The 26,518-nt window shown below is 40.6% G+C and overlaps 1 protein-coding gene across 3 annotated transcripts in view; it reads left to right on the top strand.

The window, feature by feature from the left end:
- Positions 1-26,518, top strand: part of scaf8 (SR-related CTD-associated factor 8) — a 70,568-nt gene that overhangs the window by 12,378 nt on the left and 31,672 nt on the right. For 2 of the 3 annotated variants that reach the window (XM_088319400.1, XM_088319414.1), the window contains 18 exons: positions 6,923-6,967; positions 7,992-8,153; positions 8,244-8,400; positions 8,505-8,632; positions 8,791-8,967; positions 9,502-9,581; positions 9,666-9,777; positions 9,870-10,001; positions 10,518-10,627; positions 10,746-10,939; positions 11,019-11,119; positions 11,233-11,346; positions 11,535-11,691; positions 12,404-12,534; positions 12,762-12,903; positions 13,297-13,344; positions 13,431-13,643; positions 13,726-16,726. In XM_088319400.1, coding sequence (XP_088175526.1) covers positions 6,923-6,967; positions 7,992-8,153; positions 8,244-8,400; positions 8,505-8,632; positions 8,791-8,967; positions 9,502-9,581; positions 9,666-9,777; positions 9,870-10,001; positions 10,518-10,627; positions 10,746-10,939; positions 11,019-11,119; positions 11,233-11,346; positions 11,535-11,691; positions 12,404-12,534; positions 12,762-12,903; positions 13,297-13,344; positions 13,431-13,643; positions 13,726-15,464 — 3,942 coding nt within the window. In that variant the 3' untranslated portion in view covers positions 15,465-16,726. Of the gene's footprint in view, positions 1-6,922; positions 6,968-7,991; positions 8,154-8,243; positions 8,401-8,504; positions 8,633-8,790; positions 8,968-9,501; positions 9,582-9,665; positions 9,778-9,869; positions 10,002-10,517; positions 10,628-10,745; positions 10,940-11,018; positions 11,120-11,232; positions 11,347-11,534; positions 11,692-12,403; positions 12,535-12,761; positions 12,904-13,296; positions 13,345-13,430; positions 13,644-13,725; positions 16,727-26,518 lie in introns of those variants that run through there. The other variant, XM_088319405.1, reaches the window with a different exon arrangement.

Genomic DNA, 26,518 nt, shown 5'->3' with positions numbered 1-26,518 from the left:
AATTTTCTTCTATAGATGTACTTGTGTTGTAACAAAATTAATGTAAATTGAATTTTATAAAATTACAGAATAAGAAATTATTTGAACAAATCATTATTATACTGAGAAACATACAATTAATTGGTGTAAAAGAAATTTTGTCTAGAGCAACAAGGCTGGAACATGCTGTTGGGTTGCACAAAACACTTTCGAGAGGGGAGGTCAACGTTTTCTGTTTGTCAAGCTTGCTCTTGTATTTCCCACTTACATTTTAATGATTGATTGCACAATTTGAATTGTCATGTGCATGTCATCCCGTCTCTGTCCTGTCTCCGGGCAAAACCACCGTTTGGGGCCGTTTGCCATCACAAATTCTTGCTAGAGACTTCAACAACACGATGGCGTCCTGAAATAACGTTCAGTTGCTAATTAAGAGTGCTAAAAAATAACTTACTTACGCTCACAATGTATTTGTACGGTTGCTCTTGTACTAGCGTGTCGCGACTGCTCCAGCTCCCGCAGATGCTAGCTAGAGGAAAATAGTGTTCTGCGATGCACAATTCAAATTTAGGGATCAAATGTTATTTAAAAATGAAAAACAGTTAGCCGTTTTCTTATTAAGTGGAATTCCATTTTATTTTGTTTTCTGTATCTTTACCCAAACATTTTATTTTAAATGTATTTTTATCCGAATACCCAATTTGAAATTTCAGTAGGATATCCGACTACCAAAATATTTGATACCTGCAGCCCAAGTAATGTCGTGATAAGCTCACACAGCACTACATTAGCATAGGAACGAGTCACAGGGGGCTCTTGCACACAGCGCTGCAGCACTGAGGCGAAATGGCTCGATTGTGAACGCGCATCTTAGACAAACTTTCCTTTTTGTTAGAAATGACATAAGAAAGTATAAGATGCAAAATAATGTTCATATAAATCAATAAAAAAAATTGAGTAATTTCTCCAAGACCATTAACAGAACGATTAAGGGTGAAGCTTCTCGATACCGCAGTTTTGATGAAAGTTCAGCCCCGGAGCCAGTTAAGTACCGGGGCTCGGTAACCAGCCCAACACATTTGTTTGATTATATATGTTGAACTGTTTATTTATTTTTTTACTCGCCATGACTTAAACTTGTGAGTGGCTTGGTGACATCCAGGTCAATTACTACAAAGCATAACTATCAAGTATATGCATATACTTTTTATATGCATATACTTTTTTATTTAAATTACATCTTAATGGGAATCTGTCAGACATGTATGCATTTAATTCCGGATCGTAAAATGGACACAAGAAACAGCGGCCGATACCTTTTTCATCCCTTGTCAGGGGTATTTCAAGCCTAGTGTTTTCACAATGTCTGCATTTTGACTTCTGTATCTTACCTGCATAAAATACCTTAATACCGGTAAGCTACCAAGGCTATAACTTAAAACGGCGATAAAAAGCAGTGAAATTATAACTGTCAGTTATTCAGAAAATGTCTGTCGGGATAATAATTACAATAAATTTTGTAAAATTAAAAACTACATTTTGAACATTTTGAACATTTTTCAGCGCTTGACAATTGAACGCAAAGCATTGGACATTTCTTTTTAACACACTACTGATATTTTTATATGCATCCAGTACGGTAAAATGTCTAGTATTAGGGTGCCAAAGGATTTGTTGTTTATTATTTGAGCCTTCAGGCAGCGTCAACTCTCATTGAATATTTAACCTTTAACCTTTGACATCTCAACCACTAAAACAGTGAAAACTTGGAAGCCCAGCAAGTTGATAATGAATTGTAACACAAGTGACAACTCTGTTCCACTCAACTTTATTTGTACAGCGCTTTCACAACAGCTGCAGCAAATCATTTTACAGAACACGTACTAAAAGAATAACCTAGAGGGACCAGTAATTGTAATTAAGTGCAACGCCAATGTTTTTTCACCCCCACCTTTTTTTTTCATGCGTCTTTTTTTCGATTGTTTGAAAGCTGACATTATTAAGGTATTTGTGCTTATTAACTTGTCGTTAATATTTTTCTGTCCAAGTTTGAAATGTCCTACTCTGCAAACGGTCTTTAAATGAGTTTCTTAAGATCTGAGTTTTATAGATGAACCACAAAGGTTGAATACATTACAAATGATGAGACAAAATATTCAATTACATCATCTGCCCGTTACATAGCACGAGTGATCCAGGTGCTTGCTTTCGCTTTCACACACACACACACACACACAAATGTTTCTGAGTTTTAAGCTTGCCATCACTTGATAGTTCCAGACCCAACTGGTCATATCTCATATATATATATATATATATATATATATATATATATATATATATATATATATATATATATATATATATATATATATATATATATATATATATATATATATATATATATACCGTTACTAAAATCCACCCAGTCGGTAGCTTCGTGCTTCCGGGAGATCAATCCGTTCTTTATAAAAAGCACGTTATAAATTTTCGTGAACATGGCAAAGTACCCATCGGGACTCAGATATTTCTTTAGTTATTTATTCTAACAGAAGGATTTAATCAGACCCCCCCTTCACAGATTGGCCTCCCTCTTCAGAACCACAATGGTCATTTTGACGACTAAAACAACACACTTGAGTACTCTTGGTTTGTTTTTTGCAGTATAAAAGTGTACAAAGCCATGTACGTCTGTTTAACTCTTTTTGAAAAGTAATCAGGTGGCTCTCGCCAGCCTTTACAGGGCGATGCTAGCCGCTAGCACTGGATCCGCTTTTAAACGCTGGTAACAGGCGCAGTACAATACACTGTCCATGTGATTTTGCAATTTTCCTGCGTTAATCGTTTCTAACCCAAACATTTGGTCATTTTGTTCTGTGCATGCTCTCTCCGCAATGAATATTAGTCTTGATGAAATGATGTATGTATCGTAATTTCTGGATTATAAATCGCTACTTTTTCCCACACTCTTTGAACCATGCGGCTTTTACAGTTTATGAATTATTACTGACGAGCTTCAAGCTGTCATTAGATTTACCTCAGGTTTTGTCAAATCTGACCAATGAAATTGCCGAACACTTCACGGTGTACCAATGGAACGAGACCGCCCTCATACTAGTCTTGTCACAACACCAAATTTTTATCCTTGATTTTATGTTCGCAAAAAAATACTCAATTATCAATATCGATTTCAATACCACTGTGAAAAAAAAATCTGCTTTTTATTGAACATTTTTTCTTCCATCCATCCATTATCTGAGCCACTTCTCCTTATGATGGTCGCGCGGGGGTGCTGGAGCCTATACCTGCTGTCTTCGGGTAGTAGGCGGGGTACACCCTGAACTGGTTGCCAGCTAATTGCGGGGCACACACACACACACACAGACAAACAACCATCCGCGCTCACAATCACACCTAGGGGCAATTTAGAATGTCCAATCAACCTATCATGCATGATTTTGTAATGTTGGAGGAAACCAGAGTACCCGGTGGAAACCCACACAGATACGGGGAGAACATGCAAACTCCACACAAGAAGGCCGGAGCCGGAATCAAACCCTGCTCCTCTGCACTGTGTCACCAACATTTTTTCATTTGGTTTTGATTTTAGTTAACACTCATCAATTCAACAAGATATCTTAGAAACAGTGCAAACAATTGCAATTTTAACTTTTTACATTTTTCTAGACAAAAGATGTAAACAGTTTCAGTTAAACTCTTACGTGATAAGAGAATCCGAAAAAGTGTCAATTAAAAAGGGTAAAACAAGACAGAATTGAACATTTTTCAAAATATGCAGCGCACATATGAATGTTAACAGTTAACTTTAAGTCCAACCTTCAAACAAAGTAAACATTTAACAGACTTAGGGAGACAACTTGCAAAAAAGTGACACACAAACTTTGACAAGACAAATTACAGAGCGTAAAATTTTAATACTCATGCGTAATAAACGGCTGCACTGCCACCAACCCGTGCACTCCTGGCTGATGAAGCTCATCAGCGAATTGGCCTTGTGTGACAACAAGAGTGACCGAGAGAGGTTCTGGGACGCCACTTTTTAACTAACTGCGTTCAGCATTGTTTGGGAAGAGAAAGAACATGCAAACTCGACACAGAAAGGCTGGAGCCTGGAATAAATCCCCGCAACCTCTGAACTGTGAGGTGGCCGTGTTTATCACTCCTGCACCGTGCCGCCCTAAAAATCATATCCTTTCAATTAAAATAATTTGAAGTTGTCTAGCTGTCAGGTGGTAGGCCGCTGCTCTTTACCCATGTTTTAGGTTTTTGCCCCGCTATCGTTTCAGTACAGGTGTCGAGGAACAGTGTAACCTCAACTTAATCTTTACTTTCCTATGTTTATAAATTGTGATGTTTCCCATTGAAATGATTGGAAATGCAATTCCAATAATCGCTCATTTTTCATGCTTAACCAGAAATGTGTTTATTTGAGATATTTATTTATTCAGCATTTTGTTTTTCTGCCCAACATGACTTGTTTTCCCACTTTTCCCACTGGCTGTAAACCTTTTCTGTGTGCAGTCGTGTTGGTCCAGGTCATCCATGATGTAAAGAAATGTGGGTAATGCCATGACTAACCCGTGTTAGCAATAGGGTCCAAAAGTTGGGGCGCATTTCACTAAAAGTACTTAATAGAATGCAAACCCCCCTTACATGGCAGCACGCCGGTAATAAATGATTATCTAAAAAGAAAGCATGTTGTGGCTGATATCCGATTTAATTTCTGACATAAAGACCATGGTGCGCGGAAGCTAGCATTAGCACACACTAGCTGCCGTGTGTGTTTTATGTAACCTGATACCGTTTGTCACGCAAACATATTGTGCCGTCTTCTATGGATGGCGTTTAACTCGCGTTAACAACCCAAACTGTTTTTGTCTGCCGGTGGTTGACATCAAACAGCAAGAACACATACGCTAGCTCACGGTTACTCGCGACCACGCACAGCGTGTTGCCTTTATGAACTCGGACATAGCAGCACTCAAAGTAACAAAACATGACATATTTCAGGTACATACCACATTTTGATTGTAGATCAAATTCTGCATTCTAAATAAGTAAAACCAAACGTTTTGGATAAAGATGTTATTTATTTTTTTTAGCACAGTGCATTTTCCTAATTTTACTCATCTTATATCACTACCTTCTACGTCAAAAGAAAAAGTCGTGCTGAAGAAGAGTGTAGAGATGTATTTCATCTTGTATTTAGACATATTTTCTTTGTACTAGTGCATATCTGTGTTTAGTTTTTGGTTCCATTTTAATATGCACTATACATTGATCCCTGAAATTTTTAAGGGCTGCCATATTGCCTTCAATTTCCGTTGCTCCATCATTTATAAACATGCCAGAAATCCTTGTACAAGCTGCAAACTTTAATCAATGTTGGATGTCCTGTCATCTCAATTGTCTTTATTATTAATTTGTACATGCTTTAAAGAATTTAAGCTGTGAGATCAGCTGGTTCATGACGTGATATGCGGCAAATTATTGTATGATCCTATTAGTCGACGAGCAAAATAATTGATTGTGGTAGCCGTAGTGTATGTTGTGAATTCTTGATAACTTGACCTAATGTATCTGATGAAACGCTCATCCTGGAAAACAATTTAAACAAAAAGTGGGAATCCTGATCGAATCAAAGTCAAAATTTTGGTATTGCGATAACACTATTGAAAACAGAAACAAGGAAGAATAAGTGAACACACGTTTTCTAACATGGTCCGGAATCCTGAATGGTATTATTTGCCACTAAACCTAAAAGCATGAAGTGGAAATTATATTGCTCAATTTCTTGTTTCTGCTTTTGTCATAGTGGGGTATTGCTTATATCCAGTCATGTGTTTGTCTTCAGCTTGATATTAATTGCAATGATTATGACTTCTTCCTTCCATCCCTCATTCCTTCCTTCTAGGAGTATGTATTTAAAAACTTGTTGAGAGCTTAAAGAAAGCTTGTCTTGGGTTTACCTCCCTATTGTGTCGACAATTATAGTACAATGGGGAGCAGAAAAACACTCCCAACATACCTCACACCACCGGATAATTGTTCATTCTAATCTTTCAGGGACATTCTATAAACAGGCTCAAAATCGTCCTGATTATTATTACCTTTGCACGCAAGGCATCGATCCAGGTACATGCCAAATTAGATGGGCAGCGTGACAGGTGCTTCTGTTCATTCCTGCAATCTGACCAGTTTCATCGCTGCTCTTGTATGCCCCCTTCTGGATACTCGAGGAACTTAAACTTTTAATGCCACAATTTTTGGACAAAAGACTCCGGGCAGGACAATTGTCAATTGGCAATCTGTTATTTATTATTAAACACGCAAACAAAAAAAGAGAAAATTATAACTTTATATAGCTGCTACAGAATGTCTAGAGTGCTAGATACAATTGTTCATCGCCACCATCGGCCATTATTAACGAGATTGCACCTTTGCCCCATTAGTTAACCTGTCCGCCAGTCAACAAAAGTGTCTATGGTTATTAATATGAACTGGACTGATAAAAGCAACACTACGAGAAAATGTATGAGCATAACACATGATGCTGAGCATGCACAGAAACCATTTTTCTGACCAAAGTAATATGACTGTCTTCCGTGTGGCATCGGACATACTCAAAAATATTTTAGAACTCTCATACCTGTCCCCCCCCCCATTTTTATTATGATTTTTTATCATATGTCAGACACTTTTTAAACCCCGTGAAAGCACATATAATAATACACGGTTAATTCTGAAGATTTGGACAAATGGCAGACACAATCTTTGGTTCTGTGGAGCAACATGAGTGGTGTGAATCCTGTTTGGTATTGTTGATTTCTCTGACAAGCCCCAGCTTTAACTATATTCTTTTTGTTTTATGCTGCTTTAAGACTTTGCATGCAGTTAACAAATGTCCCCCCCCTCTTTTCAGTTCTACAAGCATGTTGTCCAGAGTGTGGAGAAGTTCATCCAAAAGGTGAGTTGTACTTGCATGTAAAATAGTGAAACAGGGACGGTGAAATACGGCGAAACAAAATACAAATCTCCTATCCATACCTGAATGTAGTTAGCCATGATATTGTGTTTATGTTTTTCCGCTGTCGTTTTATGTGTCCTGTGATACGATATGCACATCAGGGCTTAGTTTATATGAGGGAAATGTGTGAAGACAAAACAAAAAATAAAATTTAACTTTAGAAAACACGTGTGCTCTTTAGTAGTTTTGTATTTTGGAAAATTGACTCTCAGCGACCCTGGCTGACTTCTCTCACGTGAAAGCGTTTGATTGTCCTTATTTTTTCGCACACTTTACAGAAAAACATACTTTTGTCATCAAAGTGTCAAAGCCAGAGGAATTTAGACAAACAGTCTGACTTGGTCTGACCCCTTGTCACCTTTTCCTGCTCCGTTTTTTTTTCCAACACGGGATGGGGAGGATTCAAAGTCTGTTTATGCGTCTTAGCATCAATGACGTTTTTTAGTGCAGAATCCAAAAAACTACCTGAGTTTTTTCCCCTCATTTCAGGGTCCCAGTAAATGACTTTATTTGGCAAGCAATTTTGTGTTACTACTCTAACCAATCATATACGGAGCAATTTTGATAGAGGAATTGGCTCTTCACCAGTGTGGCGGATATGGGAAATATTTATCGCGTGATGAACGGCAAGCACGAAGCCTGGTAAAATTTGTAAATAGTATAAATAGCAAAATGTTACATTTTAATAAAAGTATCAAACTCATTTCTCATCCAAGTAGTAACCCTAACCAAAATATTTTAATAGTGTGGCTGCTTATTATTTTGTATCTATCCATCTTAAGAAAGATGCATGAAACAAGCAAGCTTTTATTTCCAGTTATGTATCTGATATGCAACTCAGAAGATAGGATTATTTGTAACAAAACATCAAATGTTGACATCTAAATACCATGCTAGAAAGTGAACTTGCGTACATAGTTTTTTTTCTTATATTAACTTTTAACCTTTGTTCTTGTCGTTACAGTGCAAACCAGAATACAAGGTCCCGGGGTTGTATGTCATTGACTCAATTGTGAGGCAATCGCGCCACCAGTTTGGCACGGAGAAGGACGTGTTTGCCCCACGCTTCAGCAAGAATATCATCTCAACATTCCAGCACCTCTACCGTTGTCCCTCGGATGACAAGGTTTGACTGTTTACCTTCACTTCTTTGGGTTTTACTCTCGATGCAATGCCTTCTTATTTATATTTTGATCTTCCCATTATATATTTCCAGAGTAAAATAGTACGGGTCTTGAACCTGTGGCAAAAAAATGCTGTGTTCAAGAGTGACATCATCCAGCCATTGTTGGACATGGCCGCAGGAATTCCTCCTCCGAGCATTACTCCCGTCATGTCTAGTAGCGCTGCCCCGGTCAATAACACCACACCTGGTCAGTCTGAGAGCATGCGTGATGTGAAAGTCTCGTATGTGGAGGTCACTGGTTCAATTGTGCCATTATGCCTTTATTTGACCCTTTTGTCTCTTTGCATCAAGGCACTCCAGCCACCCCGGCCACCCCTGCCAATATCGTCCAAGGACTTCCCGATTGGGCTTCCCAGATAACCAATACAGACACTGTGGCAGCTGTGGCGCAAATCTTACAAAGTCCTCAGGGGCAGCAGGTTAGAGAAAATACGGTTCTGTGCTGTCATGAAATTGAGGATCTCTTCCTACTAATGATGAGGAATTACTGATATCCTCGAAGTGTGGTTGGCTCGAAAATATTTTGTGCCTATTCTTCAGAGTATCTGAAATGTTTTTGGTTTTTTTCTGCCATCAGCTTCAACAGCTTGTACAGAGCCTGCAAATGCAGCAGCAAAAGCCTCAGCCGTCACTTCTCCAGGCTTTAGATGCTGGCCTGGTTGTACAGTTGCAAGCTCTCACCGCTCAACTCACTGCAGCTGCTACTGCCAACAGCCTCAACCCCCTCGAACAGAGGGTCTCTTCTTTTAACAAGGTATGACTGGCACACTTTATGGAAGTCTTAGAAAAGTCATTCTCCCCTTTCGTTCCAAGCGCAGCCAAAATAATTGAAAATCTGCTATCTTGAGATCATGTAACAGATTGTGGCTGGCTGAAATGCACAATGCATGGAGCTCAGTGCACATAGGTCACAGCAAGCTTGATTCCTGCACGCAGCCGGGGAGTGTAATCAAACAATCTAAACATTTATTTAACCGGGAAATAAAATCGCATTGCGAATCAGGTCTGTGTTTCAAGGGTGATGTGACCAAGAAAGCGGAGAAAGTGGTCATGCTCCTAAAAATCCAATCGCTTCAAGATTTCAGTCATGTAGCTGATGTCTGATATAGAAAATTTGACATTCCGTGTATGTTGAATTCATTCAATGCCACCCACTTTCAGCAAAATGTGAAAAAAAACAAAAAACTTACATCCCTCCAGATGAATGAGGTTTTTGATCACTTTATTTCTCCCTTTTAGGACTTTTAATGAGACCGGTCTGTTTGTTTTTTTTCCCCCCCCCCCACAGAAACTGTTGGGGCAGTTTGACTTTGGAAATGATTCTGAGCGTGGTGACGACTCAAAGAAGGAAACATCATCCTCTCAACTGTGAGTGTTTGGTGTTTTACCCGAGAGAATAATTTCCCGACGACATTTGTGTGTGCCTAATCCAATTTGTTGACCACTTTGCAGGCCCATGGTGTCAGAGCCCATCAACAGCTCATTGTTCCACCAGCTTGCTGAGCAGCTACAGCAGCAGAACCTGGAGCAGTTTCAGAAGCAACTCCTGGAGCACCAGCAAAAGGTAACAAATGATAGCGGGTGCTGTAATAATCGACTCTGTTAGATTCCGCACTAGAAATAGTGTACAAATACAATGATGATGTATTTGTGCAGGCTATGAGCATAGATGGGCAGGATGCTCTATTTGGGCAAGACAACTCTGTTGCAACTGGTCAGGCTAGCAGTCAACCACAGCTTCCTGAGCCAGAAAATAAGATGGACGACTCCATAGACAACCAGCAACAGGTACAAAAGACCATGTGACAAGACTGTCCGGAAGTTTGTGATTTTATATGGATGATTTTCCAATCGTTCTTTAAGGCATTGATTCACAACCGTTGTGCGGAGTGCATAATTGTGCCGTGAGAGATCATCGGGTCCTGGACAAAATAATGACATTGACACCGAATTGGTGCAGAAACTATGTACTACAAATAATGAATTTTTCATCTATGCCAGTCCGCACTGTAATTGGCAAAACAATTAAATGCTCTTCCATAAATTGTCAGAAGTAATGAGGTTAAATTTGTGATTGAATTCGGACAAGTTCATCATTATTTCAGTATATATATACTTTTTGTAACTTTTTTAGTGGTCTTCCATGAGAGGTTTGTCATGTAAAATATTGCTGTAAGGGACACACGTACTTGTAAAAAAGTAAATAAAATATAGGGGGGAAAAAAAGTGAGAGAGAGAGATTGTGGCAACACACAAAAAGGAATGCATTTACATTAATTGGACTGTGTTGTATCGATCCTCAAGGACATGGATCTTGATGAGGGCCCAGATGGAATGGAAGAGGATAACTTTGAGGCAGATGACAAAAATGCAGTGACGACCCGCTCCAGAACACGCTCAAGGTCACGGTCTCGGTCAGTCAAGACTCTTTCCGAACAATCCCCCAAAAAATGTTTCGTTAACACTTTCAGTTAATACAATTATAACGCAAGTGTGTATTTTGTAATCAATATGTTGTTCTTTTCTCTCCAGGTCTCCCAAAAGGAGAAGGTCCAGGTCCCGCTCTGGCTCACGGAAGCGTAAGCATCGTAAGCGGTCGCGATCACGCTCCAGAGATCGTAAGAGGAAGACAACACGTTCGTACTCGAGTGAAAGACGTGCCCGAGAACGGGAAAAAGAGCGACAGAAGAAAGGACTGCCTCCGATACGATCCAAGACTCTAAGTGGTAATTAAACGGCATCGTTTAAATTATCGGATTAGTTTTGGGTCAATACGAATTGTTACTATTTGTTTTCTTTATCTAGTGTGCAGCACAACTCTTTGGGTTGGCCAAGTGGACAAAAAGGCTTCTCAACAAGACCTCACTAACTTGTTCGAAGAGTTTGGCCAAATAGAGTCAATAAATGTAAGCGCTCTCATCTGCCATGACCCTCATCCCCTCTCATTTCACATATCGATGCACTACATACGATTTGTTTTATTATTTCTCTTTTTGTTTTATGTCTGTGACCTTTCCAGATGATCCCTCCGAGAGGCTGTGCCTACATCTGTATGGTCCACAGACAGGACGCCTACCGTGCACGCCAGAAGCTCAGTACCGGTTCCTGCAAGATTGGCTCCAAGATCATCAAGGTATACTTTGCTGCCTCGGTGCTGTAATTTGATTGAATGCAATGTCATTTTCCCCATGGTTTCTTTGTAATTTAATTCTACATTGACCTCTAAGCAGTGGAACCTTGGACGGCTTGATGTCTTTTATAGATTGTGTCTTTGAAAGATACTTTGTTCTCTTCCCGCCATCATTGGGCTTTTTAATGCAGATTGCCTGGGCCTTAAACAAAGGAGTAAGACAAGAGTACAAGCAGTTTTGGGATGTGGACCTTGGAGTCACCTACATACCTTGGGAGAAAGTTAAAGTGGATGACTTGGATGACTTTGGCGAAGGAGGAATTATTGATCAAGAGACTGTCAATGAAGGTGAAGTTTTGTTTAGTATTTGTGATTCGGCAAAAGAATGGCTGGACTCAGATATATGCGTACAGTTAGTTTTCTACAAAAGCAAGCATTTTTGTTGTTTAATACCATAAAATTACACCACACAAATGAAATGTCTACATCATTTGGAAAAGTCAAGAGTCCAGGAGCATCGTATACTGTCGCTGTTCTTCTGGTATCTATTTTATGTGGTTACGTGTTTTAGTTTGTGTTCTTATTTCCTGCTAATTTATATTATAGCATATGGAAAGTGTTTTTTTTGCAGCTGTAGTAAAATGAGCTATTTAAATAAAATTGTACTGTATTGTATTGTGTATACGCACATTAAAGTTTGAAAACCGTCAAAATGACGGCTCTCGTCAAACTAGTGTTGTAAAGGAAATAAAATAGTTCAAAATGCAAATTGTATAATTCAGACTTAGTTTTTCAGTGTACTGATAAAATTAAACAATGTAAATCCAATGTTTGTAATTTAATTCAATTTTTCAATGCAATTTTAGTGATTCAAATTAAATTCAATATTTGAATTCAATATATATATTTTTTTTTTTGCAGATTAAATTTTTGATGTCACATATTTCAGCCCATACATCTAGTATGTGTAGAATGTGAATAATAGAAACGAGCATTGGCAGCAGCATTGGCGACCATACAGTACATTAAAAAAAAAATCAACCTTTGTCTGTTTCTTCAGAGTGGGACACATCTAAGAATTCGGAGGCAACCAAGGACGTTATAAGCCAACCACTAAGCACTGAGACGACAGCAGCAACGAAGAGTCATAGTGAAAGCTACAACCAGCCAATCACCATGATGCCGGTGCAGGTAATCAAGATGCTGACTGTCACAAAACCTATTGCTATAATATTTGATGGTCTGTGGGAGCATTCCACTTATTCTGTAAATCTCCCATAGTCTATATTCTTTATTGATGTACTGCACGTCGGTGGCAATAGCTAGACAAGCTCTACAAATAAAACTGAATGAAAATAGAATCTAATAGTTTTGGTGGCATTCCAACAATAGTATTTTTTTTTGTCTCTTCTACTCAGCTGCCAGTGGCCCAAGCTGTTCCTGGTGCAGTAGGCTTGGTGCCTCCTAACTTCCCTGTCAATATGAGCATTCCCCCGCCAGGTTATGGGCCGCCCCCACCGTTCCTAAGGCCCACCTTCAATGCCTCACAACCCCCTCCAGGTAAATATTTACAAACTCTGGGATTTGAAGAGCAGTTGAGAAACCCTGGTTGTTACAACCCACTCAACCAATAAAACACCTTTTCAAGTATTTCTCAGCAGCTGCTCTGGCTTTCACGCTTACGTAGTTCTGAAATTAGGTGTTGAAAAAGTGATCTTGCTTCTGTTTGTTACTCACTGAAACTGAGACATTAAACGAAAGCACGAGTGTTTAACCAAACTGTATCATTGTGTTTAATTGCAGTCATGGAATTTCGCATTATAACCCTTCATGCAACTGCTACTTTAAGACTTAAAGTACAGGCATACATTCCCTTTGCTCTGTGTGAACAATGCATAATATATATACTGTATTTAAGATTCCTATCTTTTCATGTTGTATTGTGTTGTTCAGGTTTTATGCAGGCAGCACAGACTGCAGCCATGACCGCTCCACCAACTTGTAAGTGTTATTCACGTGGTTGCCCTTTTGACTCACGCAGGAATGTCACAATCATTTAGAGCGATGTCTTTGTGACCCTCCTGTAGCGCTAGTGCCGCCCCCAGTGGCAACCAGCCAGGAGTCGGTAAAGGAATCACCATTCAGCTCTATGATCCCAACAACCAGCTCTATGCCTGGTGGCTTTATCCCCGGAGCCAATGTGTTTAATGCGGTTGGAATTCAAAGTCAGCAGCACCCGAGTGACAAAATGCCACCGACTGCCAAGGTTTTGGATGGGACACCGGAGCTCACCCTTCAAGGTGGCGTAACATTAACATATATAATGATAGATGAGTAGACGAGCGTGGAAGGTGACATTTACGTGTGTTTTCTCCTCCCTAGGTATGCATAATGCAGTTCGCAGTGGAATGGGCCTCCTTGGCATGCACCCCACACCCCCCCTCGCACACCCACTTCACCAGCCTGGAATGCCGGGACAAAGAATGCCTGCAATGCTGCCGCTTGACGTGCGTCCTAACCTCATTCAGCCCGGGGCTGCTGCTCGCTTCCCTCTCCTCATGCCACAGGGACCTGTCCAGCAGGCTGGTGGCCACCTTGATGGCCCCCATCAGGCTCAAGCTCATGTCAGGCCTCCATTCCCTCAACTTGACGCCTTTCACAGGCCCCCTCCCCAGGCCAATGATAATGTACCCAAGACGGAGGAGTCGTCTTCGGGGGCCGATGAGGGCAAAGACCAGGACTACCGCTTCCCCCCAGTGGAGAAACAGAGTACAGGTCTGCTGAGAACACCTCCACCAGAGCATCGGGCGCCCCTTGGTGGCAGTGGGGGTGGCGGCGGCGGTGGCGGTGGTGGTGGTGGTGGTGGGGGAGGAGGCAGGCCGCCATTGCTGCAAACGCCAGGGACTCAGCCAGCCAGAGGCAGTCTGCTCGGACGTCTGCAGGCTCTTGCCGGCTTTACCCCCGATAATCACTGGAACCAATCGAGGGGGGACTTTGATGAACGAGACAGCATGGATCGCCCCAACCCAGGGCAGAACTTCCCGAATCGCTTCGACAACCGTCCCGGCAACGCAGCTTCCAAAAATGTTGGCGGGCCACAGCCGTGGAACCGCAGCAGTGGTGGCGCAGCCACTTTTGAAAGTGATCTCGATGAACGACGATCCCAATGGGACAGGCAAAGAGACCGAGACGAGAGAGATTTTGACTTCCGGAGGGACGTGAACGGAAACCGTCATAGAGACAGGGAGCGAGGGCGAGACCGTCCCCGCGAACACGAAAAAGACCGCGACAACGACCGAGAGCGGGAACGCGGCAACTGGACGCCTGTTCTCCCTCTACCAACTCCTCTTCTTCCTACGCCACCTCTCAACCCCAATCTGAATTTGAACCAAGGAAAGCTGCTTGCCCCACTCAAATTGAACGCCCCTATTCAGTCACGATTCCAGTCCCCCCTGTTGTCTCCAGCCCCGGCCAAAGCGCCTCTGTTAGGTCAGCATCAGCCGGCGCCTCCTGTCCAGTCATCAGAGGCGACAAAGTCAGGCCAAGCAGCTGAGGTGGAACCCCATGCGAACCCCGGCACTTTGCCCTCAACCCCTCAAGCCCAATCCCTGCCCTCAACCCAACCTGACAACAAGCCTCAGACCCCATTGCCCAGTTCCCCCGTTGAGGCCCGGTCATCGCCGCAGCCAGAGACCACTCTACTCCCTGAATCACTACTCCAAACCTCAGGCCAGGCCGGTCCCCAGACGACCAGGTCCTCGGACACTCCGAGCCAGGCATCTCCTGTGGGCTTCACGCAAGCAGTCAGCCCCCCTGAAGAGGTGACGCACTCTCTGGAGGCGCAGCTACGCCCGCAGGAGGAGACTGAGGCGGTCTTAAAAGAGAAAGCCCCCTCCCCTAAAGCTCAGTGGCTCAATGGAGCCGAGATGGACAAAAGCACGGCGGTCGAGCCCACGCCGGACGCCTCTCCCGAGCCCACCGAGTCTGCGCTTCCTGAAAGAAAAGCTGAGCAGGAGCAGGCTGCGCCTCCTCAGGGCGTAGACATTGTACAGAGTGAGGCGGTGGAGCAAGCTGCGAGTGAGCCAGTGCTAGACACTGACACAGACACTGAGGGGACATAATCATCACTCAGTAGGTAACAGATCATTTTGTACAGTTGTCTCTTCTTCTCTGTACTCATGTCAGCAAAGCATCACCACCACACGGGACACGGCAAATAACTCACAAATACCAGTGTACTTAAATAGAGAGCTCCTTAGTGACTTACTCAGAGAACCTTTCATTTGTATTTTTTTTCCTCTTTAAGTTGTACTGCCATCACATCAGATTTTATCAATCAAAGCTTAGTGAATTTTAACCTATCGACGATCCAAATGTTTTGTTTATGAGGGGGGGGGGGGAGGGGAGGGGTGCGCTTTGAACTTCCTATGGAAGAAAGGATGACATCAGGGCTGTTTGTTGACTGTCCAGCAATGAATACAATTGCACACAACACCCCAAAATTGCAGCTGCCGGCTCATTTCTGACACCTCTTTTTAAAACGCTGCTGCAAAGTTTTAGTGAATGCTTTTAAGGTATCCTGTGCTTTTTACACACACATGCAAGCCTGCCAAAACAATCAGACCATTACTCCTATTCAAATTGGAACCATTTGAAATAAAACCATGAACATGTTGTATCCCCAAAACGGTGTATGAGTATGTTATCTGTTTTTAAACATAGAATGAAGCTGAGCAAACGATAACACAGCATGGGGAGGAGCAATGAATTAGAAAAATAATCGAGGGATGTGCTGGATGTCAGGTGCATATTGTTATAGTGTGAAATAAACAATTGTCTCCTAAAACACATGCTTTAGGACTGCTTTTCTGACCCAGGACCACTGGAAACACTTCTTTACACACACACACGCACACACACATGCTGTGTGCTGTCACTGCAGACATTTTGATGAAAATGCAGCTATACCATCCATCCACTGTGCACTTGAGTGGATGGGGAACACGGGATGTAGTTTTAAATTATGGATGACTTCAGCTTGTTTTGTGCTTGGTGACTGTTGCAGATGATTGGATTGTGCCTTTTTAATCGGACTCTTTCAATGCTATTGTGCGATACACCAAACTGTACGTGGGTGTGCGTGTGTGTGTGTCCTACCTGAACAGAATTAACAAACCTTTTATGTGTGGTAGTCGGAGAGTTTGTACAGCACTCAACCTGGAAGAGACTATATACTTGTTCTGTGCATGCAGCCTTGTAGCCTCCTGTTGTGTTCATTTCATGCTTGTAGTGCTTTTCTGTTCAAGCACATCGCTGGAGATACTTAGGCTACTGTTCAACTGCAGGAGATGTGATGTTAAATAAAAGTTGAAGGTGCATCAGATATTGCTACTTTTTTTTTATTGTTATGAATTGAGAGTTTAGGCAGCAAGAGATAGGAATCTATCCTCTATCGCTGAAACGCTCCTCGAGAGAGAGACCATGTTAATTTTCTATAGTTTTACCCCTTACCAACTTTAAACACGTTTAAACCTAATGAAATAATACAGTTTGTAAATTAGTCCTGTCACTTTTGCGCTTGCACTACTCTCCTAATATGAGGCGTGCTTGCTTCAAGATGGTAGTCACTCCCAGTCGAAGTTTACCAGTACTCACATAACAAAAGAGAACAAAATATTTTATATATCAACACCAATGGTCTGTTAGTTGTCGTCGCAGAATGCTAACGCAAAGCTCGCATCATGTAACATTTTAATGTGGAAAGCAGAGACAGTGCAACAGAGACTTACTCCAGTTCCATCCCACTCCCACAAAAAAATCCCGGACCATAGTAAAAAAAAAAAAAATCCTGTCCTGTCCTGTCCCACTCTTGGTGAAAATGGTTCCCACTCTAGTCCTGTTCTCGTTCAGAATTTCCTCCACTTCCCTACTGCTCTCATTTTGGAGGTCAGCTGCATAAAAATGTAGCACATCTGTGAGGGTTTTTTTTTCCCTACTGGATAATCCTGCTCCTGTATGTGTTTTTTTTTTTATCCCGTTCCGTCCCAATCCCGTGATTAAAGGTAAAGTTGTCTCCCATGAAAAAGAAAGTCGCCCTGTATTGCAAATTGAGCATTTCGTGTGGCAGAAAGGATCGAGCTGCGTTTAACAATTTAATACGCCACCTGAAAAACTGAGGTGGAAAAGTAAATGATTTAAAGCCTTCAATTGGTTTAAACATTGTTTTGTTCAAATAATCAAAATAAATAACAAATGAATCTGGATGCATTCTTTAAGGTCTTGGAATGGGACTCTGTATCGGCAGATACTCAAAATCAGGTGACTTGGACTCTGGTGCAAAAAAAAAAAAAAAGTAATCGAGACATCCCTAAAACAAATCACATACTAAAACACCAAATAGATAAACATTCACAATTCCAAAATCCTATTTAGATGTCAATTCTAATTAAATCACTAGTATATAAGTTTTTCATAGGCATCAGTTGTGAGTGTGAAGAGGTCATTTGTTTTAAAAATGCCTTGCAATTGACACACCCGACGTCTCTCCTCAAGTCAGCTGTCATGAGCTTCAGCTGACCCTAATGAGGACAAACACTATAGAAAATGGACGGATTAACAACACAAAACAGAAATAAAGCTGCATATGCTTGCTTCCTTAATCACCTCTTCACTCAGCACAGGAGCTAAGCCAGCGTTCACTTGAGCCGAGGCCTTCTATACTTGTAATGCGACTGCGTAGTATAATAAGGAAACACACGGGGATTTGTTTTAATAACGCGCATCATTAGAGGAAAGATTCATTTTGATAGAATTGCTACCCTTATAAAAATCACGCTAAGTATTTTATGCTCCGATGCAGATACGTCATCAAAAATAATAATCAAATGTATCTCTTTGTCAAAGTCCGTCCTTAAATGTGAAGTCCCTTAAAGCTAGGTGAATAAATAATGCGAATTGTATACATTAGAAAACAAGAATTGAGTTCACACGCTCCGGGGCTTCATTTCACTGGTCAACAGCTAATTTTAACCAGAGATCGCTTTCTTTGTTCCTAAACTTATTTTTGACACAGATTTAAATAAAATAAAATATATATATATATATATACTTTTTTTCATAGCAAATCAGGCTTTTGAGATACTTTCTTTTTTTGTATTTAAATTAGACCTTTTTAAGTTGGCATGTATTTTAACATGCTTTGTCATTTTTACCTATGACATACTGTACCCAACCCTTAACTCATGAATATCACAAAACATATTACTATTGAGAAAATGCAACACTTAGAAAAAGTGTACAATGCGAGCTGAAAAGGCGTTTGCAGCACTATAACAAAAAATGACTATTACTACTATATTACATGTAATAAGCGCAGACGCTTAATCTGCCAAAATTTTATTTGGTGTTTTCTTGCATTTGTGATTCTAAAATTTTGCAAAAATATTTAACACAAGTGTGTCACTTTTATGTCCTTAGGTAATATTAAAGTCAAATGCAGCTAGCATGCACTGCAGGGCGTACTGGTGCTATGCCATCATTAGTGTAAATTGCACTCCTTAAATAAACCACGGCAATCATAAGTGTTACATTGGCAGGTAATTGATGGGAGCCCCAAGACGTAATGAGATAGGAAAATGATTCACTCTCTGTTCATGACAAAGGGGTGACACTGATGGTTTAGAGTTGACTGAGCAAATAGATTAAGGCAGGAAGTTAGCGTGGATGAAGATGTAGTTGACTGATTGTGTTTTAAATAGGTCTTGACTTGTGAATTCTCTCAGCAGAGCTTCTGTAGTGAAATAAAGCCGGGGGCATCTTCCAGAATCTGACCATTAGAGGTCAGTGTGGTACCATTTAGCAGACAGAGTCATTACCTTGAAAGAAATGGCCTCTACTTACAAAATTCCTCTGCATCCTAATATGAAAAGGGGATAAAAAAAGTGCATCACTGGAATGAATCAATCATACCTCTTTGGGAGTCGGTTGATAAATGGGATGAGCTTCTTTTGCTTGGAAACGTTCTGCAGCCTTCTTGTTTTTGCTCGCCACATTCTTAATTGATTCAAGCTTTCGATTAGTTGAGTAACTGCAGCCTGCCACGGTTGCAGTATACCCATATCATCTTCATTCCTAGTCTGGAAAACAGTCGGGGACGTTTGCAGGAGCATCCATCATTCTGTACACGGGAGGGAGGAATCCCCTATCTCAGCTCCAGCAATTATTCACCGCCGTGGGGATGTTTAAAACTTCCTGCTGGTTTCAAGGAGCCTCTGCTACCATGATCTGAACCAACCTTTACTGAGCTAAAGCGCATATTTTATATCGGCGGGCACATTTGATTGTTCTGCCTGCCTCTATATGTCCTTGATGTAGATGCATAAAAATATATTACTCGAACAGTGGCAAATGAAACAGTTTCACATAAATGGTTGGAAAATTATAATTTACCTACAAATGAAGAATATGTTTTTATTCATTTTGTTAAGTGAGCAGCAGGACAATTAAATTATTCAATCACACTCATTTATCACGGATCGTCGTTGTGGTTTAAATGAACAAGAATCATCAAGTACACACTTGTGCTTTGCTTTAGTGAGCCTCTAAAAATAATGTGGCGGATTTGAGTTTGATATATGATTCTCAAACTTTTTACTCCAAGTCAGAAAGAAAACTTTCTCCAGCATACTCATCATGATGACCAACTTTAAAATACAGTCATTTAGTCGGCCTCAGCGGCGCATGGCTCACTTGGTAAAACCACTGACTTCAGACTGGAATTTAAATCCCGGACGGAACGGACGGTAACATCCAGTTGGGTATGCTGGCGAGATCATTTTTGCTTTGTGTCAGGAAATGCATCCAGTGTAAAAACTGTGCCACACATGTCATGCGAATGACTCACTCTGGCAAATCCCGGACAGGGTAATTAAATGTATATTTATTATTGTAAGGCACTGAAACACATCACACACACTTTATGTAAATTATGTTGTATGGCCCGTGTGAAAAAGCGCCGCACTTACATGTAAATTAGAAATATGAATAAATAACAGTTTTTTTTAAAGATTAAATGCAAATGTATTGTACTGTACACAAAAGATGTTCACTGCACGTCCAGACTGCCAATGAAATGCAAAATCACCACTTGCTCATTTAAGCACATACACTGCCCTCCTTAATTATTTGCACCCCGGGTTAAGAAGTGTTCTTTGGCTTCTAATGAATTCATTTGTTTTTCTAAATAATAGGGCATCTTTAATTCAAGTGCATTTATTTCGAGGACATATAAGCAGTCATTTGGCCGTTTTTGTGTGTGTAAATTTGGAATGGGAGTGCTTTATGGTGGTAGTAAGCTCATCTCATTTCACAATACGCAGCAATTCAGCAAATCGTGCATTACATCAGAAAACATTCCCCAAGCTGTTTAATGGCTCACTCAGTTAAAGTCAAACCAAACATAAAACAAAGAGAATTACATATTGAGTTTTTAAAACATGTTGTCATAATAATACTATCTTAATGTTTACATGAATAGAAAATACTATTGACATGCTAATTGATAGTCACGGTTTCGCGAATCGTTGAGAAATGGATAGTGAACACAAACGGTGGAACGACACACGTAGACAGATAATATACGTTAACAACACTCACTGGTAGGATATAGTCTTTATACACTTTGAAAAAATTACTAATATCAGAGTAAATTACTAAGTAGTGGCACAGAAAGAAGAAGTCTATTCCTCTATGTTTGTGTCTGCATGACTGTCTTATTCAATACTGCCTCCCGGTGGCCAAGAAAGGCACTCCAGAGGGAGCAGCACACTGAATTGGATGCCGCATTAAATCATGAATGACAAACAGTTGAATGCTTTCCATTCTATTCAATTATGTTATTACTATGTTGGAACGGATGAATGCTATTTTCATCATTTTCAATTGCGATAGATGATTTGAGATGACTCCATCAGCGCAGTGCAGGGCATGCATCGACAAACAACTTCACATTCAAATTATGCTTATGGACACGTTAGTTAACATGTTTCTGGAATACGGGAGGAATAGCCGTAAAGAACTGAAGCACGGGGAGAACATACCAACACCACACGGGAAAGCCCAAACTAAAATTCAAACTCAGAACCTCTCTATTGTTATTTACTTTACTAGACATGCTGTCGTAATTGATAAGATGTCAATTTTCTTATTTTTAAGAAGAATTCATTTTGCGTTAAATAAACATTATAGGACGTCAGTATACGATATCATACTGTGGTATATCAAATTGAGATCGAGATTAAATTGCATTGATTTTAACAGAACCGCCCTCAGGCATTATTCAGTATGTGCAATAAAAAAAACAACATCATTTACTTAGCCAGTTATTACATTCTAAGAATGTTTTCCTAACAATCACTTTCCATATTTGATGTAATTATACCCTCAGCTTTCATTTGTATACTTCACGTAATCGTCTTTTGGGGCACATTCAAAGCTTTTTAACACCAAGTTATGACAGCCTGTGTGAGCCAAGCCGCTGTGTATTTACATAGCGGTGAGTGTGTTTTATTAGTGCTTTAAATGCTTGTCATGAAATACCTCACCCCCTTGTGCACATAACTGTTTATGTGTTGGCAGTGGTTCAACAGTTGTGACAATGCAACTTGAATCTGTCTCACGAGTGTTAACAGGGCTGCGTACACATTTTAGTCTTGACGCCTAGTACCTTTTGTTAGCATTGTTTGGAAGGTGTGTTTTTTTTTCTTAACAGAAATTTACTAGTAAACATGTTATCTATGGATGATATTTACTGAAGTCTCTAATCATGTCGCACCCACCCCTCCCCTCGTGGAACCTGTTTAAGTGACCCTTTTCATCATAGCTGCATCATGCAATGAGGTCTTTGTGGTCCGGACCACTTCATTCTGAAAACGCAACATAATGCTTGCGCATTCTAATTGACGATGAGTGGCCTGGCAATTGAAAAAAAATAATTGATGAGTCGGTTCTTTACTGTTCTGAAAGTTCACTGATTGCTGTCTGGGTGACAGGGGATCTTATTAAATGTGGAAAATGTGTGTGTGTGGGTGGTGGTGGTGGTGGGGGGGGGGGGTGCTGATGTTATATGCTGAGCAAGCCCCAACACAACACATTGTGTGTGGAAATAAATGAGGAATGATGGTGGAGATTCTGGGTCTGTGAATATTCTCACGTCTCTGTTGTGGCGCCAAGCGGATTTACACACTCCTGCAAGAGGTCTTCCTCTCACACCCCCCCTTAATAAAAAGCATACATTTAACGCTCGTTCTCATGCGGTCTCCATTCATAAGTCTGTCGCCGCGGTATTAAAACGTCGTAAAAAGCTGCTTATTAAAAGGCTGACTCAGCGCCGTCTGCAGATGTGACACCTGTTTCATCCACCGCCTCCAAAAAAACAAGCTTATTGTTTTCCGTTAAGCGAGATGACTGCGTGTCTATTTTACCCCCCTCTTTTCATCCCTCACTGTGTGTCAGCGTGTTTCAAGCTGCTTGCTGGTAATTAGCCCTTCGGTGCTAGTCGATGTCTTCCTGTGTGTTTACAATACTAAGAAAAAGGTCCTCCCATGAGAGACGCTGGCAAGTGTGCAAAACAGACGCATGTGGAGTTCAATTGAAAATATTGATTTATTCCATGTCTCCCCTGAATTAAAGAACAAATTGGGCCATAGGTGGCCCGCAGGCCATCATTTTCCCACCCCTGATATACATACAACACTAACACTATAAGGGTAATGACACATTCCCTCGACAATCAATCACTGCTCTGCAATAAATGCAAAATATCTCCAGTACAGTACAGGGGGTCCTCAATTTAAATGGAGTTTGTAATCCAAATATTGATGGCGTCAGATGGAATCCTGAGAATCATCTCTAAAACTTCATTGACTTATTTATTATTTATTTCTATATCCTATTCAGTATTATTTTCCATTGCACTAACTATTCTCTTATTTATCTAATTTATATATTTATCTGAATTATTGTTGTATTGCACTGGAGAGGTTTGCTCTCTAATCTCGTTGCACACTTGAGTGCAATGACAATAAAGGGATTTCTGATTCTGATTTAAGGCAGTTGTGAACTCAGAAATACAATAAATATTTAAATTTGGGATGCAAATATCAAATATTGTTTGAGCCGAGTTTTCTCTCATTAATAATTGGATAAATAATGCCAACACATAATACAAATAAGTACATATGAGGTCCAGGTGTTATTTTATCCGCTTAGGATTGCCATCACACTCTATATTGTCAAGTATTCTATAAATGTAGTTGTTTTGGAAGGCAGGTCTCGGCCTGGTGAGTGACGTGTACGTCAGCGAATTAAAGTGTGGTTAGCGGTTGGCTGTTAACTGGCTTAGCGTTAGCCAGTCCGCGTATTGAGTGACTGGGTGTCAGTGGTGGGCAAAAGATGCTCACGCATGATTGTCGTTATGTGTTTTTCTTTTTTTTTTTTCAATATGGTGCACTGGCAGCTGTGATGTTGTGTGATATGTACCAAGCATCTTGCTGTTGTGTTGGCCAATTCTGCTTTGCATTAGACACATTTCACTTTAACTTCTTTTACTGGAGTGAATAAAAATTCCAAAATCTAAGGGATAACTATAAAGCAATCAAATGAAAAGCAGTGACAAAAAAAAAAGGGTGACTAGTGCCGCTACTTCTGTGGTTGTCTTGCGCACTGAAAGAGGCCCAAACTAGTCATAACTGGTTCATAACCGCAAAACGCTGCGGGTTGAGACCATCATAAATCCAAGACCCTTATATAAGTCATCTCCATTGTCATTGTCTGTCTTCAAATTGTTGCACAAAATCTTTTCGTTTTTCTACGAATTAATAGTCATGAATAGTTAGGACGGCGAAAAAAAAAGTGTTTTAGTTTTCATGTTTTGTTTGATTTGACTAAAATTCTAATCCGTAACTATTTTGTTGAACAAAAACTGCAATATTCTCACTGAGTTAAAATCAATTAGCACTGAATGATGTGAAGCAATCTTTTTATAATGTTTTTCTTCCACCATTAAATCAATCTTAAATCATGTGGATTTTTTGGATCCCACTACAGAGAGATTCCTCATTCCGTTTTTAGATTCTCATAAAAAGCAAACAGCACAAATTAAAGTGACACTGTGACTTTTTCTTCCGCCTAAAATGACAGCTTCTAAATCAGTTCCGCTGACATGTAATGGGGAGAGTGGCTGCCAGCTCTATCTTAGCCATTCATTTAAAATGTCACCGAATGATGTTTTAAACGTGGCTTAGAGGCGAGGGCGGAAGGCGTTCATTTGTGAGGGGAAGGTTGTTTGTCAGTGCTAGTTCATGCATGATGGTCTTGCGAACATTTAACTCGTTCAAGTGTCAGTCATTTTTAGACTTTCCTTTGCCCTACCATGTGGAAAAAAATTCAAATATGCAGTTTGCATATATATAATTAAATATAATGTGAATTCTGGATTTTTAAAACGCAGAAATATGTGACAGGGATTAAATTTTGCTGCAGTTTGCATTTTTTAAATGTTGGCAGTGTTGTCAAAATGTATTCATGCGTAGCTACAAAAACAGACGAAGACATTGTCATTTTTATACCACTGCTGGTCCAACTGGTATTAAATTTGGTGGAGGGAGAAAAAGGGGTTCTATGTTTAATGAGATAAATGACACCTTACCTGTGACTCTAATCTTGACAACCACTATAAGAAAAAATGAAATGGATTGATGACTGAGATGTGTTCATTTAAGGTCTGTCTGTATTGGCTGTGATAAGAGGAAATAATATATTTTGGTGGACGTTTTGGGGAAAGGCCTTATAAAGTTAATGAAAGTTCTGGTTTCTCATGTGGCCCTTTGTCAAATTAATTACCCACCCCTGTTTTAAAGCCTCCAATAGCTGGAATATATCCCACCAGCTCGTCGTATGGCTTTTCCACACTGTGTACAACGAGGCACTCTAGCTCAGCCACACCAGCCTGAAGCACCGGTTCACATGCCGGCTGACAAGTCAAACTTTTTATCTCCTCTCACTTTTTCACCTTTTCTCTGTGAGGTGTTTTTCTCACGGCCTACAACGAGGCGCTCTAAAGTGACCACACATGGCTAGCTAGCTAACTGCATATCGTATATGTGCAGCATAATGTGTATGCAAACCAAAGCGCTCAAGTTTTTATACTCATGCCGGACTGTAAAACGATTCACATGGCGCCATTTTGGCACCGTCTAAAAGACAAAGAAACACAAACGCACGCCATTTTTTTTGGGGGGGGGGTCTTTTCCACTTCAGCTCAGGATGAATGAATTCAAATTAATTTATTACATCTCTACTATATTTTTATAACGTGGACAAAAATGTGTTTGGTGGAGTGTTTAGTCTTCCCTCCTGCCGCTCTGGTAATCCGTGTGTGTGCGTGTGTGTGCAAACGCTGATGTCTGCTGGACATGAATAAACATGCTCATAAATATTTAATCCCCATCAGTAAGGTGGCAGGGAGACCCTTGTGGGTGATATTGATGATGCTTAGACACGCACGCACAATTATGCATACGTGTTTATTCACATTTGACTCTTTAACCACACCGTCTGCCTTGTACACAACCTGCGATACACCTTTTTAAGAGGTTCTGCAAAAATATGACACATGCATTTTTGAAAATTACAGTCATTTTATTCAAGGTGCTTCCATTTCCAGGCAGTCAAAGAAAACAGCCAAGTCTGCATCGAGTCTCGCATTAAACTAGAGAGAGAACACGGATATTTGCTGTCCTGTTAAACAGAAACACACTTCCTGTTTCATTGTCTCTCTGGGACTGAATCGTCTGAACTCTCCCAAAGAGTGAGGGAAGGAAGGGACCTCGCTGAGAACATCTGTGACGAGCGGCCCCAGCAGAGAGTGCGGTGTGACAGCATCTATTGACAGCAGATGCCGCTTGAGTGTGGGTGTGCGTGTGTTTGGGGGTTGAGAAGTCCGTGACCTATCGACTATGTCGAGGATATTCCCTCTGTGCTCTCTCACTTGCACTCCTGTCTGTACATTTCTAGCTGGTCTTGCCATTTTCCCCATCTATCCATCCATTTTGTATCGCGTGTGTCTTTGTTAGGGTAACGGGTGAGCTGAAGGCTATCCCAGCTGATTTTGCTCGAG

The sequence above is a fragment of the Idiotropiscis lumnitzeri genome, chromosome 1 (genome assembly GCF_059441095.1).
Source record: "Idiotropiscis lumnitzeri isolate Australia: NSW breed Sydney's pygmy pipehorse chromosome 1, RoL_Ilum_1.0, whole genome shotgun sequence".
NCBI lineage: Eukaryota > Metazoa > Chordata > Actinopteri > Syngnathiformes > Syngnathidae > Idiotropiscis > Idiotropiscis lumnitzeri.
The sequence above is the reverse complement of the archived record's forward strand: the minus strand, read 5'-3'. Positions and strand labels throughout refer to the sequence as shown.